Source organism: Ailuropoda melanoleuca, chromosome 8, assembly GCF_002007445.2.
Source record: "Ailuropoda melanoleuca isolate Jingjing chromosome 8, ASM200744v2, whole genome shotgun sequence".
Lineage (NCBI taxonomy): Eukaryota > Metazoa > Chordata > Mammalia > Carnivora > Ursidae > Ailuropoda > Ailuropoda melanoleuca.
In genome coordinates this window covers 63,908,004-63,931,709 of record NC_048225.1, presented here as the reverse complement: position 1 = coordinate 63,931,709, position 23,706 = coordinate 63,908,004, and the positions used below count along the sequence as shown (strand labels likewise).

At 41.5% G+C, this 23,706-nt stretch overlaps 1 protein-coding gene across 1 annotated transcript in view; it reads right to left on the bottom strand.

The window, feature by feature from the left end:
• DNAH14 (dynein axonemal heavy chain 14) overlaps positions 1 to 23,706 on the bottom strand; it is a 363,900-nt gene that overhangs the window by 185,822 nt on the left and 154,372 nt on the right. Inside the window, exons 36-38 of the mRNA XM_034667630.1 lie at positions 19,808 to 19,979; positions 8,302 to 8,391; positions 2,085 to 2,219 (exon numbers count right to left, since the gene is read on the bottom strand). Coding sequence (XP_034523521.1) covers positions 2,085 to 2,219; positions 8,302 to 8,391; positions 19,808 to 19,979 — 397 coding nt within the window. The remainder of the gene's footprint in view (positions 1 to 2,084; positions 2,220 to 8,301; positions 8,392 to 19,807; positions 19,980 to 23,706) is intronic.

Below are 23,706 nucleotides of genomic sequence, written 5' to 3'. Positions count from 1 at the left end.
TAGAAAGGAACTTCCTTACTATAATCAGGGGTATTTATGAAAAACCCACAGATGATACCATGCTCAGTGGTGAAAGACTGAAAGCTTTCTCCCTAAAATCAGGCACAAGGAAAGAATTCCCATTTTCACCACTGCTATTAAACACTGCACTGAAAGTCCTAGCCTGGTAATTAGGTGATAAATAAAGCATCCAAACTGCAAAGAGAAAAGTAAAAGTTATCTCCATTTAAATATGACATGATTCTATATATAGAAAATCCCAAAGAATCTACAAAACAACTACTAGAGCTAATAAATGAACCAGCGTATTTGCAGGATATAAGATCAACACACAAAAATCAGTTGCATTCCCATATAGCAGCAATGAACACACTTGAACAACAACAAAATTTAAGAAATTTCAAGTCCATTTATACTAGCATCCAAAGAATAAAATACTTTGGAATACATATAATCGAGGAGGAGAAAGACATACATTGCGAACTACAGAAAAGAAGACACATTTTCTTACTTATTGAAAGAAAGAGCTAAAAATGGAAAGAAACTGCATGCCACCTGAAACAAGCAACTGCAGAACTGAGAACCTGATTTTCTAAAACTTGTGGAATAACGACAGCTGAGCCTTTAAGTAAGACAACTAAAGGACACGTTATTTATCGGGATCTAACTTTATATTCAATAAAAATACCATCTGATTTCACTCATATGTGGAATTTAAGAAACAGCAGATGAACATATGGGAAGGGAGGGAAAAGAGGGAAACAAACCGTAAGAGACTCCTAATGAGGGAGAACAGACTGAGGGGTGATGGAAGGAGTTTGGTGGGGGATGGGTTAGGATGGGGGATGGGCATTAAGGAGGGCACTTGTCATGATGAACACTGGGTGTTAGATATAAGTGATGAACCACTGAATTCTACTTCTGAAAGTGTTACTACGCTATTAACTAGTATTTATTTATTTATTTATTTTTAAAAAGATTTTATTTATTTATTTGACAGAGATAGATAGACAGCAAGAGAGGGAACACAAGCAGGGGGAGTGGGAGAGGAAGAAGCAGGCTCATAGCGGAGGAGCCTGATGTGGGGCTCGATCCCGGAATGCCAGGATCACGCCCTGAGCCGAAGGCAGACGCTTAACGACTGTGCCACCCAGGCGCCCCTATTAACTAGAATTTAAATAAAAATTTGGAAAAAATGAAATAAAAATGTTAGTCATTTAAAAAATATATATATGAAAAAGTCAGAGTTATTCTAGGAATTCCAGGATAATTTAATATTAACAAATCTACCAACATAACTTATTAACCTATTAAAATATAAAAAATAGATTCTGAAAAGTTATTTCATAAATTCCAAAAATCAAAACCAAAGTATAATGAGAATGGAAGAAAATTCCCGGCGTATGAAAGACTATCATACACAAAGAGCAAATACCATATTAAATGTAGCAATATTAACTGTATTTCGGATAAAGAAACAAGGGGCGCCTGGGTGGCACAGGTTAAGCGTCTGCCTTCGGCTCAGGGTGTGATCCTGGCGTTCCGGGATCGAGCCCCACATCAGGCTCCTCTGCTATGAGCCTGCTTCTTCCTCTCCCACTCCCCCTGCTTGTGTTCCCTCTCTCGCTGGCTGTCTCTATCTCTGTCGAATAAATAAATAAATTCTTTAAAAAAAAAAAGAAAAGAAACAAGATATTATTATAGTTTAACACTGTTTTGGAGGGTTAATCACTGCAATAAAAATATAAATTATATAAATATTGCAAAAGAGACCAAATTATATTCATTTGAAGATGATTCAATTGATCACCTATAAAAACAATTACAATTTAACATTACCAGTCCATGAAGGTGACTAAATATAAAATAAATATATAATTCCACGGATTTTAGTAGTAGTAATTACTAGTAATTACTAGTTTGAGATTCAAATGAAAAAAAAAATCCTATTTACTACAATGACTCCTAACTACAAAATTCCTAGCATAAATTTAACAAGAACATACTTATATAAACAGGACATAAAATGTTACTGAGGAATAAAGTAAGATTGAAGAAATAGAGACATATTACTTAGTATTTACCTGTGAAATAGATGCCCTTTCTTTACTTGATAGGAAGTCTTCAACTGGTGATAGTGTTAACGCTCTTTCTAAAATTCTTCTGACTGTTGTCTTTCCTCCACACGTTGGGCCTACTAACATCACACCAACGCAAGTCTAAAACAAAATTGCAGATTTATGATTTAATTTTGGTTTACTGATGGTTCAGCTAAGATGAAATGCAAAGGTTCTTATTACAAACACATCCCTGTATTCACAAACCCTTCCTTCATATTACTGTTCAATCTATTATAATCTGGGTTCTGTTTTCATTGACTAGGTTAATGTCAAAATAAATAGAAACCTCCTAATTTTAAAATTCAAAGGATGACTTTCAATTCTTGATATTTGATGGTTTATCTTTATCCAATTCTCCTTTATTTTTGAAACTTTCTCTAAGATTGGCCTTTGTAATATGATTTATCTCAGCTTTCCTCTTCTCTATTCTTTTCTCTTTTGAGTTTTGAGTGTCATTTCCATGTTAGTCTTCTCTAATTCATCCTTTTCTTGCTCTCTCTCCTCCCTACATTAGCCCTACCAATCTCATCAACTTGAACATCTTTCACTATGACCTGAGTTCTAATGACTTCCTAATGTATTTATTTTTCCCAGTCTTTGGTTCTATGTGCCTGAGTGAAATTTCAGTGGTCTACTAGATACTTCCATCTGGATGTCTCACATGATTTTCAAAGTCAACATAATCTAATCTACACCTTCTTTTCACACTTGTTGCTTCTCTTATTCCCTAATCTAGTTAATAAAACCACTAGGTACCCACTGTCCAAAGTTCCTCATCTCTTACAAAATTTGCTTGATCCCATCTTCTTCTGTCCAACCCAATCACAATTGGTGTTACAGAGTCGATGTTTGTGTTTCCCTAAAATTCAAATGTTGAGGCTGACACCCAATGCAACAATACTGGAAGTGAGGCCTTTGATAGGTAATTAGGTTTAGATGAGGTCATGAGGGTGGGCCTGTGATGGGATTAGTGTCCTTACAAAAAGAGGGAGAGCGACCAGAGTTTAACATCTCTCCACCATGTGAGGACACAGTGAGAAGGTGACCATCCACAAGCCAGGAAGAGAGCTCTCACCAGAAGCCAAACCTGCTAGCACTTTGATCTTAAACTTCCCAGCCCCCAGAACAGTGAGAAATAAATGTCTATTGTTTAAACCACCCCATCTATGGTATTTTGTTACGTCAGCCCAAATGGACTAAGACAAGGGACTAAGACAAGGCGGAAAGCGTCAGATGCTAAAGCTCTTAAAAAGTGTCCCTCCCCATCTCTTTTAGACTACTGGAATAGGATCAAAGAAATGATTATCTTTAATAATGTATCAAATAAATACATTAAAATTCAAATATGGATAAAGCTAAAATATTTTTCACTTCCATTCCAGTCTCTTTATCCTCATGTAGGTCTTATGATTCTCTGCTCTGATAATTCCATCCTACAACTGGCCAGGTGAGAAGGAGTCCAAAAGCCTTGCATGATGCTGCTAACTGGCCACCGTGGCATCATGGCCTTACATGAAAGAGAGGCAGCTTTCCCTCTGGGAGCAACTTTATCCCCTACTTCACGTCCTAAAGCAAAGCTGCTGGCCCAGTGAAGCCCTTGATTTACAAAGATCCCTTATATGCCTTGGTCCGTTTTACTGGTGGCTCAGCCTGAGACCTAAAGGCTCTCGCTGTCCCTCCTCAGAGCCAGCAATGAAGAACCAAGAGCAGGCTTGTCAGTTCTGTTCACGGTGAGAGCTCTGACTCTGGCTTTGGCAGTGGCCTTGCTATTTGGCCTGCCACTTGGGAAACTGTTACGGACTACAAGATTAAAGATAACTCTCTCTGGAGTTGTGAACTGTGGAAGCAAATTGGGGCCGCTACTGAGACTATCGGAGTTACTCATGGGCCTACGACGAGGACCCAGAATCAGGCTGCTGATCAAGCCTGCCCTTCCCAGACTGCCATGATTGCTGGCTGGACACAACGTCACATGGGATGTGGCAACGTGTTCTCCGTCACAGAACTCACAAAGTAAAGGACCGTGTGTTTGGGACACAGGGACTACTGCTGTGCTCCAGACTTCATGGTGGGAAGAGTCGTACTGCCCGGGCACGAATGACCCCCACATACTCCAGGCAGATCCTTCATCAGATCTGTGCACCCCCTCTCCTGGGGCTATTGGTGGTGGCTCACTGACACTGACACTATTTCAGGCTACGGGATTGCTGTTTTGATCCAATCAGCTAACTCCAGCCACACCATTATGTTTCTTGAAATGAAAATTGTGTCATTTGGATTTCTGGACTATTTGCAGTCGGACAATGGTATACCTTTTATTGTAAGAGTCTCTTAACCACGAGCTGATGGTCAAGACATTCCGTAGGCCTCCTCTGCTCCCTACCATCCATGTGTATCTGGTATTACTGAGCACTGGAACAGCCTTCTCAAAGACTGACTCCAAAGATTTCTGATCCACGCCCCTTCCCTTTTCTTTGTCCACATACCTTACCAAGGAGGGCTGGTCATTGAATGTGGACATCCCCAGAAGGGGTTCATTTCCTTTCATCTGCTTCCTGGGTAATTATCAGCATAAAAGAGATGGGGGATTATAGAGATCTACTTTGAGAATTTGGGATTCATTCTGACCAATCCTGAGCATGGGGTTTCTTTCTGTTCCCCAATGACGACCTCAGGCCACCCTGATTATACACATTCCAAAATGGGGCCCAGAGGATTCAAATTTAATTCTGGTTCAATTACCTGGATTCTCTTGGATTGACATGGTCTTAGGCCATAAGGATAATGACTACTTGATCGAGTATACTTCCTGATGAGTCCTTCCACAGTGGCCCATGCAGGCCAAAGCAGGGTACATAATGGTTCCAAGTTCCATAAAAATGCCCTTGTCCCTCATGCATCATAGGAGGGGATGTTTAGAAAATAATTATGGTAAAAAGTACTGAAATGGGGCATACCAATTTTGTGGCAGTGCAAGACACAGACACCTAGGGAGGGCACATCTCAGACCACGGAATACAGGGGGAAAGATGAATATTGAGGATCTTTTGTCTTTCAGAACTACCTTTCTTTCCTTCCTGGCAAAGGTGGTACCCCAAACAAGTGTAGGAGCCTTTCATCTTCCTGACTGCTGGGGCCACCATCCCCTACCAAATAGAACTGACCATGATTTAAGTGTTATTCCCCTCCCCGTTACGGAGAAATCTGTCAGGAACTGCAGGGGTGGCCTCAGCTTCTGCACCTCCCAGGCAAAACACCTGGCCATCGCTCAAGATGTCTTGCCTATCTTCCCCACTCCTATCTCCATTGCTCACTCATTTCCTGGAGCAGACAAATGCCATCTGGCTCATGATATGGCAAACAGGTCAGACTGGACTGCTTGTCCTCAAGTGGTCACTCCAAAAACAAAACAAAACAAAAAAAGAACTAGACCTAATTATTTGAACTGAGAACTATATCCCTTGAACTGTGATAGTCCCGTTTGGGGAACCCAACAACTATTAAGAAACTCTTTCGAAGGGTACCATGTATACCCTTAGGCTTGATTTCTTACGTAGAAGTCAGGCACCAACTTGTCTCCTTCCCCAAAACAATGCAACTTGCACCTCAGAGGCAGTTAAAGTGTTAAAAATCTAGTATTTAAGGAAACATCAACTTGTCCCAGGAAGGCGGTCAGATCAGTTCAGGGTTGTTATGGATGACAGAATGGCCCTAGTCCCTTTCTCCTCCTGGGCCAAGACAACATCTGTACAGCTGATACTCTTGCTCTACCTGGATTAATCCTTTGGACCAAGAGGAACAATCAATATATAGCAGCTTCAGGAGAAATCCCCCTGGCTTTCTAAGGTGGAGTCTGATGGCTTCTGATGTGTTCAGCTGTTTGGGCCCCGAACCTTTGATAGGCATGGCTGAGATTAGTATTTTAGGTTGGCTCCGTCCTACTGTGTATCATCCTCTTGATAGAGGCTCTAGCTAAATGTTGTAGGAAATAAGCTGAATATATGTGGTCCCAGCCCCTGGCAGTTGAATTAATCGGAGTAGTCAACAGAGCGGCCATGGGAAAATTCACCAGAAGCCAAGACGGTGTAAAAACAAGGGGTGGAATTTAGGGGAGACAATTCTCTACAGTCGCTGACATTTCTACATGCCTCTGAACAGAGGCATCGGAAGCTTTGTTTAGGATTGTCTTCTCAAGGATGTTTGTATAGCAAACAGTTTTTGGAAGATACAGTCCTCTCATCAGGATGGAGAACGTTAAATTCCGGTCTAGAATAACAAAGAGCAAAGGCTGGGAATGTCTGCTGGTAGTCCCCTTCCAAGGCTGCAGTGCTCCTAAGATGGGGTGCTTCTGTGGAACAACTTACCACACGGGCAGGTATCACCTGACCCCGCGTCATCCTCCAAGAACTAAATCTTGGGGACAAGGCTACTGCTGTTGCTGAGTGGTAAACGGTCCTTTCTGACCCAGGAGTCTAGCACTTTCTGCTGCTGTGAAGCTGTGGCAGGCTAACTTGTTAAATCAACTCAATATATCCAGGAAGGGAAAAATGTGATACCATAAAATGAAAATTCTCACCGTGAGTTATTCATTCAATTCTATCCAAATAGAAATCCAAATAGGATTTTTTCATTTTAATTTTATTTTTTTTTCACTGGCAATCAATCAACTGATTATCTAAGAATCGGGGAAAATAACAAAGAGGGAAGATGATGGCAGGGCTCAGGACAAGACAGGCACCCTGTCCTTGGCATGTCAAGATTAAGCTGAAGGAATCTTCTTTACATGGCAGAAACAGGAAGGTCACTCTGACCTCCCCCACCTCACCTCTCTTCCCCTGAAACAGGTCATAAAAGCCCCACGTGAAAGGCGCCCTCTTCGTACCCAGAGGACAGAGACATCCTTACGGGAAATGTGGGGCTGACAAGGCTTTATGGACAAACCTGGTTCAACTGGCCTGTATCTTCCTAGTTACTTCTTCACCACCTACTACACCCCGGCCCAACCCCTCTGCCCTGCTAACTCTGCACAAATTCAGTGTTTCTTTTTCTATAAAGCCTCCTGTTCTGGTCACTTCTTTGGGTCTCTATTCTCTTAAAAGGCTCCATGTAAAAAAATATCAAATACAGTAAGATGTGCATGCTTTTCTTCTGCTAATCTTTCTTTCTCAATTTGATTTTCAGACTCAGCCAGGAACCCTAAGAGGGTCAGGGATAGCTTTTTTTTTTTTTTTCTTCTCTTACAATTGGTACCACCAGATATGGAAACCTATTATAAAGCTATGGTAATTAAGACTGGTGTAGTCATAAGATAAAGACCAAAATAATAAAACATGGAAGAAATCAACAAAGAAATCCACCTTATTAGATTGGAAACATGGTATATGAGAGAAATAGCAAATCAGTGAGGAAAAGTCTTGGGAAAACCAGTTATCCATCTGAGGAAAAAGAGATCCATATTTGACATCTTAAAGAAAAATAAATTCCAGACAACTAAAAAATGGGAAATGCAAATATAATTTGCATAATACCATGCAAATAAAATTTTAAAATTTTAGAAAAAAATCATAGAAATATCTTTATGAAATAGGATAGAAAAGATTTCTAAAAATTCACAAAAACAAACCATAAAAAAAGACCAATGGACTTTCTTGCATTAACAATGTCTCCTGCACCACTGAACACCAGGAACATTTCTGAAAACCTAAGATTTAGAGGATTTATTTGCAATGCATGTAAACAATAAAGAAATAGGATATAAAAACGCATAATGAAAAGTTTATACACACTTGGTAAGAAAAAGACAAAAAACCGAATTGAGAAATGAGTATGTTATATAATCTGGAAATTCAAATGGCAAAGAAATAGATATGAAAATGTACAATTTTACTAATTATCAGGGAAATGCACCATCTTTTCCAACTGGTTCACTCATGGGGACAGAAAATGCAAAGGCGGCACAGCTGTGTGAGGCAGAACATTCACACCACGTGTGCAGGGTTTTAGAATCGTGTAGTAAGGGGACAGAGGCGAAGAAGATAATCTGCTCAAAGTTAAAGGGTCAAGTAACCACATCTGGGCAAAAAACCGAGTAAACCACTTTATCATTACCCTGGCTGTCTCCCTGATCAGAACTAGGAAGGTTCAGGAGCAAAGAGCTGCTAACATGCCATTCCTCACTTACCTGCAGTTGATTATAAAACTGTACGATTTTCTTTTTCTGAGCTGGCCACTGTTGTAAGCCCAACTGTTCTGTCGCAATAAATATTGCATTCTAAAGAAAATAAATGCATTAATTTAAAGTGCATTGCAAATTAAATCCTTAATACATAACCCTACAAAATCTCTCTTAATGGTACCAAATACTGCACTTTAAGACAGTTCTTAATTTCACCAACCTGGGACAACTACTTATCCCCAAGATACAACACCCACAAAATGTTATGTTCACAGATCCCAGGTAGCAAATTTATAGACCCTCCCCCAATTTAAAAATTCCTTCTTAGGGCACCTGGGAGGTTCAGTCAGTTGAACATTCAACTCTTGATTTCAGCTCAGGTCATGATCTCAGGGTCGTGGTATCGAGCCCTGCTTCCTCAGTGGGGAGCTGTCTTGAGATTTTCTCTCTACCTCTCCCTCTTCTCCTCCCCCTGCTCACACTCTCTAAAATAAATAAATCTTTGAAAAAAAATTCATTCTTTAAGATGTATTTAAGAACTGTTACCATAGTACCATTGTCTAGTTATCATATGCTAAAAGAACATTTAAAAGGGTCTATATCTTTGTGTAATTCCAATCACCATTAAGGTAGGTTTTCAGCTTTGTAACAATGTTAAGAATATTCTAGAATAGTAAGTACAATTTGTAAGATTGAGGACTTGATGTGATTAGACATTAAAACATCCAGTAAGTGGCTACAGCTTGGAAAGATACTTAATATTTTAATGCAGGAATTATAAGGGCAGCCACGTTTCCTTCTAAAGTGGGGTTTAGGGACACGTGGGTGGTTCAGTCAGTGAAGCATCTGCCTTCGGCTCAGGTCATGATCTCAGGGTCCTGGGACCAAGTCCTACATCGGGCTCCCTGCTCAGTGGGGAGCCTGCTTCTCTCTCTCCCTCTGTCCGCTGGCTCAGTGCTCTCTGTCTCTATCTCAAATCTAAAAAAAAAAAAAAAATCTTAAAAAAAAATAAAGTGGGGTTAATTTCAGTGTCAATATTATCTGTAAATGTGCCTACAGAAAAAAGTGGGATTTATCCTTTTTCTCACTGACCTCTCCTACTCCATCTGTCCCATGATGGGACAGACAAAGATGCTGCTGAAGGAGACACAGAACACTCAGCAGGACTGTACAAATGGAGAAAAAGTAGTTCAATGCCAGGCTACTGGAGGTAGGAGATCAGCTGAGAGCAACCTCTTTCATTTTTATTTTTTAAGTTTTATTTTATTTACATTCAATTAATTAACATATAGTGTATTATCAGTTTCAGAGATAGAGGTCAATGATTCATCAGTTGTATATAACAACCAGTGCTAATTACAACACATGCCCTCCTTAATGTCCATCACCCAGTTACCCCATCTCCCCACCTCCTCCCCTCCAGCAACCCTCAGTTTGTTTCCTAGAGTTAAGAGTCTCTTATGGTTTGTCTCCCTCTCTGATTTCACCTTGTTCTATTTTTCCCTCCCTTCCTCAATCTCCTCTGTTTTGTTTCTTAAATTCCACCTATGAATGAAATCATTTAATTGTCTTCTCTGATTGACTTATTTCACTTAGCATAATACCCTCTAGTTCCATGCATGTCATTGCAATGGGAAAGATTTCTTTCTTTGGTGGCTGAGTAGTTTTCCATTGTATGTATATACCACACCTTCTTTATACATTCACCTGCTGATGGACATCTGGGCTCCTTCCATAGTTTGGCTATTGTGGACATTGCTGCTATAAACACTGGGGTGCAGGTGTCCCTTTGGATCACTACATTTGTCTCTTTGGGGTAAATACCTAGTAGCGCAACGAGAGCAACCTCTTTTAAAAGAAGCTGATGAGACACCCACTTAGGGCCTGAACGTGCAGTAGTTTTAGATGCAGGGGCTAGGAATTCTCTTCCATGGACAATACAAACCTAGACACCTGCCTGGATGTAAGCCAACAGTCTGCAGGAATGGACTAGGGGTGGCATGGCATGCAGAGGACCAGCAGAAGTGGGATAATCAAAAGAAGAGATACAGACAGGTCTTCCCTCCTGGTTAAAGATTTTCACAATTCCTTACTTCAGAAGGTTTTGAAATAAAATCATAATCCTACTGTAAAGTATTTATGGTTATAAGGGATGTTCCGTAGAGTCAACTCATGGCAAACTATACATCATTTATTCCAGGATATGGTTTTGGTAATTCTTTGTTAATCCTATGGTTGCCCTGAGTTAGTGACACCACAAGCCCACAGTGTAGATTTTGTTAGAGACAGAAATGTGAATAAGTTGGATAGATTCCAATTGCCTATTGCATGCAGTTCAGACTCCTGTACCTCAAATGAACAAGAAGTGTAAACAGCACACCTACAGAGTATTTATTTAATAACATATATTCCTATGTGGATATGCTATATGTCACTGGTCCCTGTGTAAACAATCAAAAATACACTATTAAATAAAAGACTGGATTATTCCAAATTTAATATTAATCCTGTAAGTTGTGCACTTTGTGCCATTTCTTGAGCCATATATTAATATTTGGCAACATTTTATTAACAGTTTATTTAATAGCTGATAGCCTGCATATTAATTAATGTAAAAATTATACAAAGGGAAAGTAGCAGAATAAACTGATGCCTGTAAACTGACTTTTTTTTTTTTTAAGATTTTATTTGTTTATTTGACAGAGAGAGACAGCCAGAGAGAGAGGGACACAAGCAGGGAGAGTAGGAGAGGAAGGAGCAGGCTCCCAGCACAGGAGCCTGATGCGGGGCTCGATCCCATAATGCCGGGATCACACCCTGAGCCAAAGGCAGACGCTTAACGACTGAGCCACCCAGGCGCCCCTGTAAACTGACTTGTAAAACTGATGAAGAGCTGAATATGTAACAAGGTTCAAAAGTCAAACCATCACTGTGCACCTAGAAATGCTATTATGACGGCAATGCTATTTGTTTTAGCTGCGACTTGAAAAATGTTAAAGGTAACATATAACTGGAGAGAGGAAAGGAAGGAATGAGTAGGCTGTGGAGAGATGGAAAGGTGTTTATACGAGACAGAGAAAGCAAAACTTGTCAACTAACATCTTCCTTGCCTTTTTTTTAGCAAAGTGAAAATCCTCAAATTGTAAGTATAAATATGCAAAATGTAGGCAACAGCTTACATGCAACCAGCCACTGTATGTCTCCTGGAAGACACGCGGCACAAAGGCACAAAGATACATATATAAATATATGTCTATATCTATATATCTCTCTCTATATACATCTCCAATTGCATTTTCATTAAAATAAGAATACAAAAAAATCTATAAACTCTAAAACACACATAAGTGCTATGAAAATAGTTAAGCTTATTTAGCTTAGAGTTTGGACCTACAACTTGTTGATATGGAAAAATCCAACTCATTGAATCATGTGGAACAAAGAATCTCACAGCAGAAGCCTCCTTCCTGTCAACGTGGCGAACTAAAAATAAATGGCTCCATATTAAAATGGCTAATAGAATATGAAAATACATAACTGGAGAATTTAAAGTGAGATTTAGAATATCAAAGACAAAACGGAAGTTTTCAAAGCTTCCGGAGAGACTTCAGGGAAGACGGTGGAGCAGGAGGATCCTGGGCTCACCTCGTCCCACAGATATAACTAGATAACACTCACGTCAGGGTAAATGACCCAGAAAACTCCCCAAAGACTGGCAGGACAGCCTCTTCACAGCTACACATTGACAAGAGGCCACCTCGAAGAGGGTAGGATGGGCAGAGACACAGCGGGAACCAAAGAGACCTGCAACACTGTCTGCAGGAGGGAGGGACCCATGGGCACAGGCAGGGGAAGAGGAGCAGACCCCAGCCCAGGCACAGGGACCTGTACTGGGAAGAGGAATCTCCCTAACATTGGCTTTGGAAACCAGAGGAGCCTAACTTTGTGAGTTCTTACAATCAGTGGGGCTTACCACCTGGAACTTTAAGAATCAGCAGGTTCAGACAGGAAGCTGAGTCCCTGTCCTTAACGAGGCAGCACAAGCAGCAGCCCCTCTTAGATACGGCACAGAAGGAGCAGCTTGAAAGACACCTGGGGTACATGAGGCGGAGTTTCATTTACTAATCTGAGAATGTGCGCTACAGCAGGGATCTTTGGAGACTTCTCCCTTAGGAGACCATTCCCTCCCTCACGCCCCAGCCTAGATACACGGACACCTGCAGGAGCCAGTGCAGTGGGAACATTCTCACTTGGCTTGCTAACAGTTGCTCGGCCCCCGCAGCCAGGGCCCAGCTCCAGGTCCCCTCCCATAATAGCCCCACACAAACCTTGCTACCACTGTACATCCCGTCCCTCCACGTTCTCCTGCAGATCTGCCCCCTCTGATGTGCCCTGGGCAGAAGCCCGTTCAAAGTGGTGTCACAGGCACGGCAGTGTGCAAAAAGCCCAGACAGGGGCCAGCATCACTGTAGTCACTCCTGCCTCAGGGAAAGGGGGAAGATAACCACACACACCAGTTGGACTCTGGCCCCACCCACCAAGGAAACTTCTCAGGGGACAATACAGGGAAAGTGCCCTGCACTTTGGTGCCACCACAGCCCTGGCAAATGCCTGGTCTGGCCCAACTCAAGCCTCACACTGGACCACTAACAACACAGGGACCAAACCCCACAACAGGCAAAGAGAACCACTGCAGATGACTGGACTGCAGCCACAACAGGGCACAGGAAACACACACCCAAGAGACACCCGGAAGCTCCAGGTTCTGGGGAACAGGGGACACTGCACTGCAGGGAACCGCAGGACCTCATCATAAAGCCACTACCGTTAAGTGCAGGAGACGTAGCTGACTTTCCGAATACAGAGAAACAAACAGAGAGTTAGACAGAATGAGAAGACAGAATAATATGTTCTAAATGAAAGAAGAGAACAAAATCATAGCAAGAGAGCTAAGTTAAATGGAGATAAGTAATACACCTGATAGAGCATTAAAAGTAGTGATCGTAAAGATAATCGCTCGACTTGAGAAAAAAGTGGAGGACCTCCGCTTTTTGCGACCCTCCACAAAGAGAACCAATTAGAGATGATGGACTCACTAAATGAAATTAAAAATAAACCACCTGGAATAAACAGCAAACAAGAGGAAGTAGAAGAAGGGGTCAGCCCCCCGGAGGACAGAGTAATGGACAGTAATCAAGCTGAGCAGTGAGAGAAAAAAATGATGCAAAAGGAGAACAGACCCAGGAAACTCAGCGACACCATCAAGTATAAGAACAGTCACATGAGAGGGATCCCAGGAGGAGAAGAGCGAGAAAAGGGGGCAAAAGATTTCTTTGAAGAAATGATAGCTGAAAACTTCCCAAATCTGGGGAAGGAGTCACAGAGAGCTCCCAACAAAACCAATTCAAAGGGGCCCACACCAAGACACAAAGTAAATAAAATGACAAAAAGTAGTGATAAAGAGAGAATTTTAAAAGCAGCAAGAGAAAGGAAAGCAGTTACATACAAGGGAAACCCCAAAGAGCTATCAGTGGATTCTTCAGCAGAAACTTTGCAGGCCAGAAGCGAGTCGAAGGATATATTCAAAGCACTGAAAGGAAAAAATCTGCAGCCAAGAATACTCTATCCAGTAAGGCTCTCATTCAGAACAGAAGGAGAGACAGTTTCTCAGACAAAAGTTAAAGGAATTAACGACACTAAACCAGCCCTCCAAGAAATGTTAAAGGCTATTCTTTGAGTGGAAAGGAAAGACCATAAGCAGGAGTAAGAAAAGGAGGAAGCACAAAAGAGGCAAAAATAAGTGTATCTATAAAACTCAGTCTGGGGTTCACAAAATAAAAGAATGTAAAGCCTGCCACCATATACCTAAAATGTGGGAGGGAGAGGAGTAAGAATGGGTTCAATAAATGGAATTGTTGAATTGTTATGCTGTACATCTAAAACTAATACAACACTATATGTTAACCATAATGAAATTAACACTTAAAAAAACAAAGAAAACCTCCCCCAAACCCCAAAACCCACAGGAAACAATTGGTGTTGGTGATGATATGGAAAAAAAGGAACCCTTGTGCACTGTTGGTGGGAATGCAAACTGGTGTAGCCACTCTGGAAAACAGTAAAATAAAAATAGAATTGCCATATGATCCAGTAATTTCACTACTGGGTATTTAACCTAAAGAAATGCAAACAGGGATGCCTGCGTGGCTCAGTCGTTAAGCATCTGCCCTCGGCTCAGGGCAGGATCCCAGGGTCCTGGGATTGAGCCCCACATCAGGCTCCCTACTCCGCTGGGAGCCTGCTTCTTCCTCTCCCACTCCCCCTGCTTGTGTTCCCTCTCTCGCTGGCTGTCACTCTGTCAAATAAATAAATAAAATCTAAAAAAAAAATAAAAAATAAAGAAATGCAGACAGTAATTTGAAAAGACATATGCACTCCTATGTTTACTGCAGCATTATTTACAATAGTCAAGGTGTGGAAGCAGCCCAAGTGCCCAGCAATGGATGGATGGATAAAGAAGAGGTGGTGTACATATACGATGGAATATCACTCAACTGACTGAGCCACTCAGGCGTCCCATTTCACTCAGCCATAAAAAAGACTGAAATCTTACCATTTGCAACAACATGGATGGACCTAGAGGATATAATGCTAAGTGAAATAAGTCAGTCAAAGACAAATACCATATGATTTCACTTACATGTGGAATTTAAGAAGAATAAGAAGATATAAATACATATACTACTTATATCTTCAAACTATATAAGGCCAGCAATTGACAGAAATGCAGGGAAAACAGATGTGTATCAACAATTGTAGTTAAGATCTTAATACAGCCCTTTTAGAACCTGATGGATCAATAAAAAATAAATAGATATCAAAGCTGCGTAACAGTGTATGTATATAACATTAAGTCCAATGAGCACAGAATACAAGCACTTACAAAACAATACCATTAGAGGGTGTAGGAAACCTCATGAAGGTTATCTTAAAAAGAAAAATATATGGAGTATAGCACATAGTTCCTAATCAAAACTAACCATAAATGGAGATTAATAATAAAAGGATAGTTTAACTTCTTAGAAATTGCCAAAAAAAATAACTCCCGGGCTACAAAAAATCATAAAGGTAATTAAGAAATATTTATAACTAAATGCTAATTAAAACACTACATGTGAAAATTTGTGGGAAACAGCTAAAGGAATACTGAGAGGAAAACTCCATCTGCAAATACTTTAGGAAGAAACAGATAAAAAAGAAATTAAGCACTAAACTTAAGAAACTAGAAAAAAGAACAGGAGAACAAATCCAAAGAAATAAAAAATACATAAATAATGAAGGACAGAAATCAACCACATAGACAAAAAAAAAAGGGGGGCATAATCAAAGCCAAAAGTTACCTCTTTGAAAGAACTGATTATATGCAGACCTCAAGCAAGAATGATCAATAATAAAGAACAGAAAACACTGCAGCAGAGCCTGGAAACTGGTGAGTAGTAAAAACAACTTTAATTAATACATTTAGAAATACAGACGTGTTGTGTGAACACAGAGAGTGTGAAGGGGTCACTAAGTAGTTCAAAGCCTCTCCTTCCCACCCCTACAAAATCCAGATCCAAGTATTTTTATAGTGAGTTTGACCAAAAATCTAAGAAATAGTTAATCTCAATCTTATACAAGTTTTTCCAGAAAACAGAAGAACATTTGTTCAGCCTATTGTGAGAAACTAGTATAATCTTGATTCTAAAAACAGGTAAGGACACCTCACTTTAAGCGTACATGTGACAATCCTAAATAAAATATTAACTAACTTAATCCAGTAGTGTATAAAACTCACATGATGACAAAGCATGGTATATCCCAGGAATGCGGGAGCGATTCATCACTGGAAAAGTATCATAAACAAAGGAAAATATGGGACACAGGATGGGAGGAAAGAGGTACAGCTGTCATTATGTCATTATTACCAAAAAAATCCCCAGAGAACACATAAAATCAGTGCAATTCTGAACTGAGAGAATTCAGCAAGGTTGCCATATTCAAGGGGAGTTTCAAATCAAAGGCATTTCAGTACACCTGCAATAAACCACTAGGAATATTATAAAAATATGACACCAATATCGCCAAAAACTCTACGACACTGTGAAGTAACTGAGGGCATCGCGTGGCCACGCAGCAGTGAGGCTGGATCTAGAGAGAGCTGGGAGGGTCCAGGGCCTCGGCTGGGAGGAGAGGAAGTTCACAGACCTTCCTGCACAGAGGCAGAGACAGCATTTCTAATGTACAAAGTTTAAAAAAAAAAAAAAAAGACAGGCAAAATTGTCTGAATTTGAGCAGTGAGAGAGACAGCAGAAAGGGGAAAAGAAGACACACACCACCGTTCATATTAGGGACTAAGAGATAATATCCAAATACATGGAAAACTACGGATATTATTATAAAAATGTATAAAGTTACCCTTAGAATAAAGATACTAACCTGAACAAAAATCAGTAGAAAAAAAATGAAATTTTAAAACCACTTCACTTTGTGGAATTTATAAAGTTTGAAAAAAACAAGTCCAAAAGTACACAAAGCAAACAAAAAATGGAGTAACTGTCTTAACAAACGAAGTGGAATTCAAGCCAAAAAACCATAGACAAGAAAACGAAAGTGCTATGTATTGAAGGATACAACTTACACCATGATTTGTTACTGAGATTCGTGTGTCAAACAACACGGTCACGACCATTAAGAAGCAGAGATTGTAAGAGTAAATAGGAATGTAGTAATAGGAGACATGAATTCACTTCTGAGTCCAAGGAGAACAGGGAAACAGGTACAAATCTGACTACGGGACGTGCAACACCATTGATAAGAGAGAGAAAATGGGGTCGAGGACTTAGCTAAGCTGCTTCAGGATACTGCTGCCGCTGCACCCAACAGCCCGCGGGGCCATGAAACCATGACAACAGGCCCTCACATCAGTGCAGGCCCCGGACGGCAGCCCGCTGAGTCGTGAGCACGTGCAAGCTGCTGGTAGGACACCCCTCCCCCCCGGGGCCTTCCCCCTACATGTGCCTTAGACGGACCCACGGGGAACTTACCGAAGTCCTGCTCTGTTTGTTTGAACTGACCAACCCAGCCTGAGCCTGGGACTCCAAAAGCAGTCCAGCCATGGACCCCGATGAAGGCATGTGCTCCAGGGCCTGCCTCCCTGCCTGCACCCTGCCTTGTCCTCCCCAAGCAGCCCCTGGAGGCCTGTACCGTGAACCTCCTCCAGGACCTGTGAGTAATAAGCATCTCTATTTCAGTGTGTCTTGTCGAACCGTGGCTCACCAGCCGGTACCCTGTGCTCCACTTACCAAATGCTAATTTAACAGTCATAACAAATGGAGATAAACTGAACTCTGTCTTATATTTGCCATCCATGAGAGAATATACCTTTTTTTCATGTGCATGGGGACTATTTCTAGTTACCTACATATTAGGCCATAAAAGAGTCTAAATTAAATTCTTAAGGAAAAATAATGAAGACACTATTTTCTGATCATAATTCAGTAAGACCAGAAATTGGTAACAAAATTGGAAAGTAAAAACATCCTTTACCTGGAAATCAAACACATGAAAAGCTTCTGTCTTAAAAGAACACTTAGGAAAGAAAGGAAGTACTAACTATCCTATCAAATTTCTGGGAAGAAATGCTTAGGAAAACCCTACCTACATGAACTCAGAGCCTATATAACTAAAGCAGTGCTTAGATGAAGTTATAGTTTTCTTTTGTTGTTTTTGTTTTTTAAGTAGGCTCCATGCCCAGCATGGAGACCAGTGTGGGGCCTGCACCACAACCCGGAGATCAAGACCTGAGCTCAGGGGCGCCTGGGTGGCTCAGTCCTTAAGCATCTGCCTTCAGCTCAGGGCGTGGTCCCAGCATTCTGGGATCAAGCCCCGCATCAGGCTCCTCTGCTGGGAGCCCGCTTCTTCCTCTCCCACTCCCCCTGCTTGTGTTCCCTCTCTTGCTGCCTGTCTCCCTCTCTGTCAAATAAATAAATAAAATCTTAAAAAAAAAAAAAAAAGACCTGAGCTGAGACCAAGAGCCAGATGCCTAACCAACGGAGTCACCCCAGTGCCCCTTGTTTTATAAACTTACAGTAATAAAAAAATAAACTACTCATCTTACTCAGACAGCTGGAGGGAAAACACAAAACCGAGAGGAATAAAGGAAGATATTTAAAAATATCAGTATGGATATGAACAGGTTAGGAATAAAAAAGATGCATTAAATAAGTAAAAAGCTGTTTTTTTTGAAGAAAACAATTAGATACACTTCTAGGTCATCTATGTAATGAAGAAAACCCAAGCTAAGAAAATAAGACCTGCCTGGGAGAGTAGCGTCAGAAACAGGAAACCGCAGGGGTTGTGAGAAGGTTTGCTCCAATCCACACAGAGCATTCTAACATGTGAATGCAATGAAAACGCTCTCGAGTTTAATGAAACTGAGCCCAGAAGGGATCTGAAATCTAACTAGACCAGAACCATGAAAGAACTATCATGTCATAAAACTCCTGGTCCGGGTGGTTTGCAAGGGAAATTCTCCCAAACCTTCCTACAGAACCTAGCGGATGATCTTCTCCGGCTAAGTGCTTCACGTGCACCTCAAGACAGTAAGTACTCTGTGCCCGCTGGGATGAGGCTGTGCACGTAGCTTATACCTGTATTTAGAGAAGGACTCATTGCAAAGCTGTTTAAACTATAAGCTATGTAAACCATATATTTTAAAATTAAAAAAAAACAAGCAGTTTAAAAAATTGGGCAGCGTCCCAGGGAAAGGAATGCGTGGGTTTGATGGCCTGACGACTGATAAGGGCCCAGCAAGAGCCAGAAAGCAGAGAGACTCGGGGTGGAAAAAGCTGTGGGAGGAAAAAGGACACACAGCAAGGTAACCTGACGTGGCCAGACTGTGAAAGGCAGTGTGACCGGTGTCAGGGGACCTGACTCCGGGTTTGTGTGACGGGGGCTCTGTGGGCCTGTCACACGCTGGCGGCCATGGCATGTGGCCACAGGGGTGGTGGGAAAGAAGGTGAGACCCCACCTAGACAGTGGCAGTGACTACAAGGCAGCAGGTGTACAAGGAAATAAAGTCATGATACATCATTTTTATGACCACAGAATTTTACATTGGAACGTCCTTCTTCATAATTCTGATAATTCAGATCATAATTCTGATAATTCAGATCATAATTCACTTGATCCTTAAAGCCCTCCTTTAAAGTAGGAAGAGGAAACATTATTCCCGTTGGAAAGACGAGAAAACCAGGGAACAACGTAAGTAGCGGCTTTCCTTGACTGAGGCCGCGACGCTCTCTGTTTCTCTCCCAAGGGGAGATACATCTCTGAGTACGTTTATCCCTCCAACTAGAACATAAGGACAGTATTTCAGGAAGAACTGTAATATTTTTTACTTACATCATTTCTTATCTTAATTAATATCCACATCTAAATCATTTGTGATGGTTCTCAAAAGTCTCATTACCTCCAAGGCAATCTGATTTGCTGTTGAAACTGCTGCTCCAGGAAAAATATCTCCTATAATCTTTTCAAAACGTGGGATGTCTTCAGGGAGAAATTTTGGCAAAGTAGCTTCCCTTATAGCCTCAATAATGATCAGAGCCTCATCCGTTTCAGAAAGATGGTCATTGGTGTTACTTTAATGGAAGAAGAAAAAGATAAAGTTAGCGAGTATGCTTCACTGACATTGAAGAGAGCTCCTATTCCCTTGTAGAGGTGGCTATCCCAACAGCCCTTCCTCCTCTCCCTCACGCAAAGCAGCTATGTGGTGTGGGTGAGGTGAATCTGGTCCCTGGATCCAGAGAGGGGCTGGGATTGGTCTCCAACAGTCCACTCCCCAGTCACTGATTTCAGGGACAGCCACTGTATCAGTAGCGTGTTTTAGCCGCAAATAACAGAACGAATTCGGGCTAATATCAAATAAAAAATCAAAAACTAATGATGTACTGTATGGTGACTAACATAACATAATAATAAAAAAAATTTTTAAATTAAAAAAAAATGATTTATTCAAAGTCTCTAGGCAGGCCTGGGAAGCAGGCTTGCAGGCTATGCAGCTGGGAACAATGGTCAAAGTTATGGCACAGAAGTGGTCCTGTCAAGACAAATAAACCTGAAACCCTCATCAGAGCAGCCCACCCCCCCGCCCACCTCTGTATTTTCTGATGGAGAGACATGGTGAACTCCCTCTGCCGTTCAAGCCAGAACCATTGTCGCAAAAGCATCCAGATGTAAGAAGTCATCACAGGACATACTGTCCCATGATAACAGTATTTTGCCCGTTGAACACTTCAGTACATATTCATATACATCAAACATCTAACCAGGAGAAGGAACTGCATGCCGTACGATCGGACTGCAGAGATGCAAAGGACGAGACGTCCTCTGGGTGGAAGTGGTCCTCCTGTCTCCCTGTGGACAAGTGTCCAAAACTCTTCATCAGGATGGAGGCAATTCTTAAGTCTCTGATTCTTAAAAACAGCTAATAGCTAACGTTTAGTAAGTACTTTTTACTGGGCACTCTGCTTAATTCTTGAATGAAAGAATTCATTAATCTTTTCAACCACTTAAGAGGTACGAAGAGTAATACTCAACATGACCAAGGTCAGACAGCTGCTGGGTGTCAGGTCATTTTTTCCCAAGACAGATCTTGACTGACAAGGAAGGAAGGACGGACGGACGGACAGACGGATGGAAGGAAGGATGGACCACTACAGCTGGGAGCGATCACGGCTTATATACAATAATATTGTTATGATACTTTGCTATTAGATATAAAGATAAGACAACTAAAGTTCTACGAAAGAATAATTTGGAGGATGGCATCTGAGATTATCATGGGGAATATCTGTTATCATTTAAGAATAAAAAAATGAAAGCTCTAGACTAACATCAACTAAAATTTAAGAAAAGGACAGCTATGAGACCTTATTATTCTTTTTTACCCATTATGATTGCTTTCATGATACCAACCCATTCTTTGGAATTAGTTAAGACTCATTTTATGGCCCAGTACTGTGGTAAGTTTTTAAGTGTTTCAAGTGTTTACCTGAAGAGATGTTAATTCTCTAGCCCTTTACAAGGCAAATCTTTTCTACCAAGGACATCCTAGGATTTCAGCCATTGAACAGTTTGTTTTCTAAACCCAAGGGGAGATATGGAAACCTCCTTTCTGGGGCCGACAGAGAAGCTGCCTGTGGGAGGCAGACAAAATGTCCCACAGGGATATTTCACTTGCTAATCCCTGCAACATGTGAATATTATCCGATACAGCAAAAGATGTGATTAAGAATCTTGAATTTGGGGTGCCTGGGTGGCACAGCGGTTAAGTGTCTGCCTTCGGCTCAGGGCGTGATCCCAGTTCTGGGATCGAGCCCCACATCAGGCTCCTCCACTATGAGCCTGCTTCTTCCTCTCCCACTCCCCCTGCTTGTGTTCCTTCTCTCGCTGGCTGTCTCTATCTCTGTCAAATAAATAAATAAAATCTTAAAAAAAAAAAAAAAGAATCTTGAATTTATCCCAGATGATCCCGATTTAAATGCAGTCACACGCTCCTTCCGAGAGCAAGGCAGAGAGACACACAGACGTGCAAATAGTGGGAAGATGGGGCAGACACTGGAGCGATGTGCCCACAAGCCCTGGGGTGCTGGTGGAGCACAGAGTGGACTCTCCCTCAGGGCCGAGGCTGGGACAACAGTCCTGCCCACAACCGTGGTTTCAGACTTCTGGCCTCAGGTGCTTTAAGAAAACATCTTTCTGGTGTTTTAAGATGTCAGGTCTGTAGTAATTGGTTATGGCAGCCCTATAAAGCGAGTACACGGTCTTGTATTACTTTTTTACATATAAGCACCTCAAAACTCTTTGGGAGTCACAGCTAGGCTCTGCCAATTCATCCGAGACAGAAAAGGCAGGAGAAAGGGGAAATGCCTCCAGAACGCATCTGGAAATGAGGGACATTTGCGGTATCCTTGTATACCTCGGAGGCAAAGCCAGGAGCCTGAGGGAGAATGGGTTGGAGCAGATGGAGGAAGGGACAGAAGGGAAGAGGACAGACAAGAAAAACAACGCTAATTTTTGGTGTCAGGGAGGGCAAAGGTATTTTTAAAAAGCAAAACAGTCTAATATTAATTTTTAAATTGCTTGCTGTGCTTTACTCTGATAAAAATTCCCCAATCCTTTTTATAATACAGTCAACTTCTCACAATCATGTCTACTTTGCTTGGGGGGAGCCAGGGAGGTGGGCTGTCACAGCTGTGTAAGCACAGACAGACAGAAGCAGCTGCTCCTCAGGGCGGCAGACCGACAGCACGCTGGACACGGAAGTCCCAGTCCAGGCGCCTGCGAGAATGGAGGCTTTTCGGCGACTCCCTCACTGGAACAGGTCCTCATACGTCGGAGGACTGGAGGACGTCAGGAAGCTGATTCCTGGTACTCCTGTCTCTACTCTTCCCAATTACAAAGCATTTCATAACAGATACCCATTTACCTGCCATCAACTTATACAGGCCATTTTGCAATATATGCCTTAGTTCCCTATTTATTTTTTAAGATTTTATTTATTTGAGAGAGAGAGAGAGAGAGAGAGGAAGAACACAGAGGGAGAGCGAGAAGGAGCAGCCAACTCCCTGCTGAGCAGAGAGCCTGACGTGGGACTCAATCCCAGGACCCTGGGATCATGACCTAAGCCAAAGGGAGTCGCTTAACTGACTGAGCCACCCAGGCACCCTAGTTCCTTTATTTTTAAGAAATAACATAATACTAGCCGAGCTAAAGCCTGATCCCTGACTCTTCCCCTCCCACTCAACGTTCTGTGCTTGGTGCTACATGTAGGTATCCATGAAAAATCTCTAACATTTACCATGTTTTAAAAATTCACGTAAATAGCATGTTGATATGTCCTTTTACAACATATTCACATTTTTCATTTTTAATAGGTAACACAGCCTCAAATCAAACCCAGACAAACAGGTCGGCCCCTTAGCAATGATGAAAACAAACGCCTGCTTCCCTATAGTTTCACCAACACAGTCCCGTCCACTTTTGTATTTTTGCCCGTCTGATGAGAAACAACATTTCAATTTTAAATGTGCATTTCTCTCACTCGGCTCCTGACCTCACAGTGTTTTAAGACCATTATCCTTCTCTTCCTTTATGGCTTGTAGATTTTGAGTCTTAGTTTTAAAGGTCTTCTGTAGTCCAAGGACATAAAGGACATTTTGTTTCTTCAAATACTTTTATGGTTTTAGTCCTTTTTTGATCCTGTTATTTAGGTAAGTAATATTGGCCATGGTTCTAACTGGATTCTTATGCACATGCAGTTTAGTTTTCCCAATGGCAATCGCTGAAAAGTCTGTCAAGTCTGTT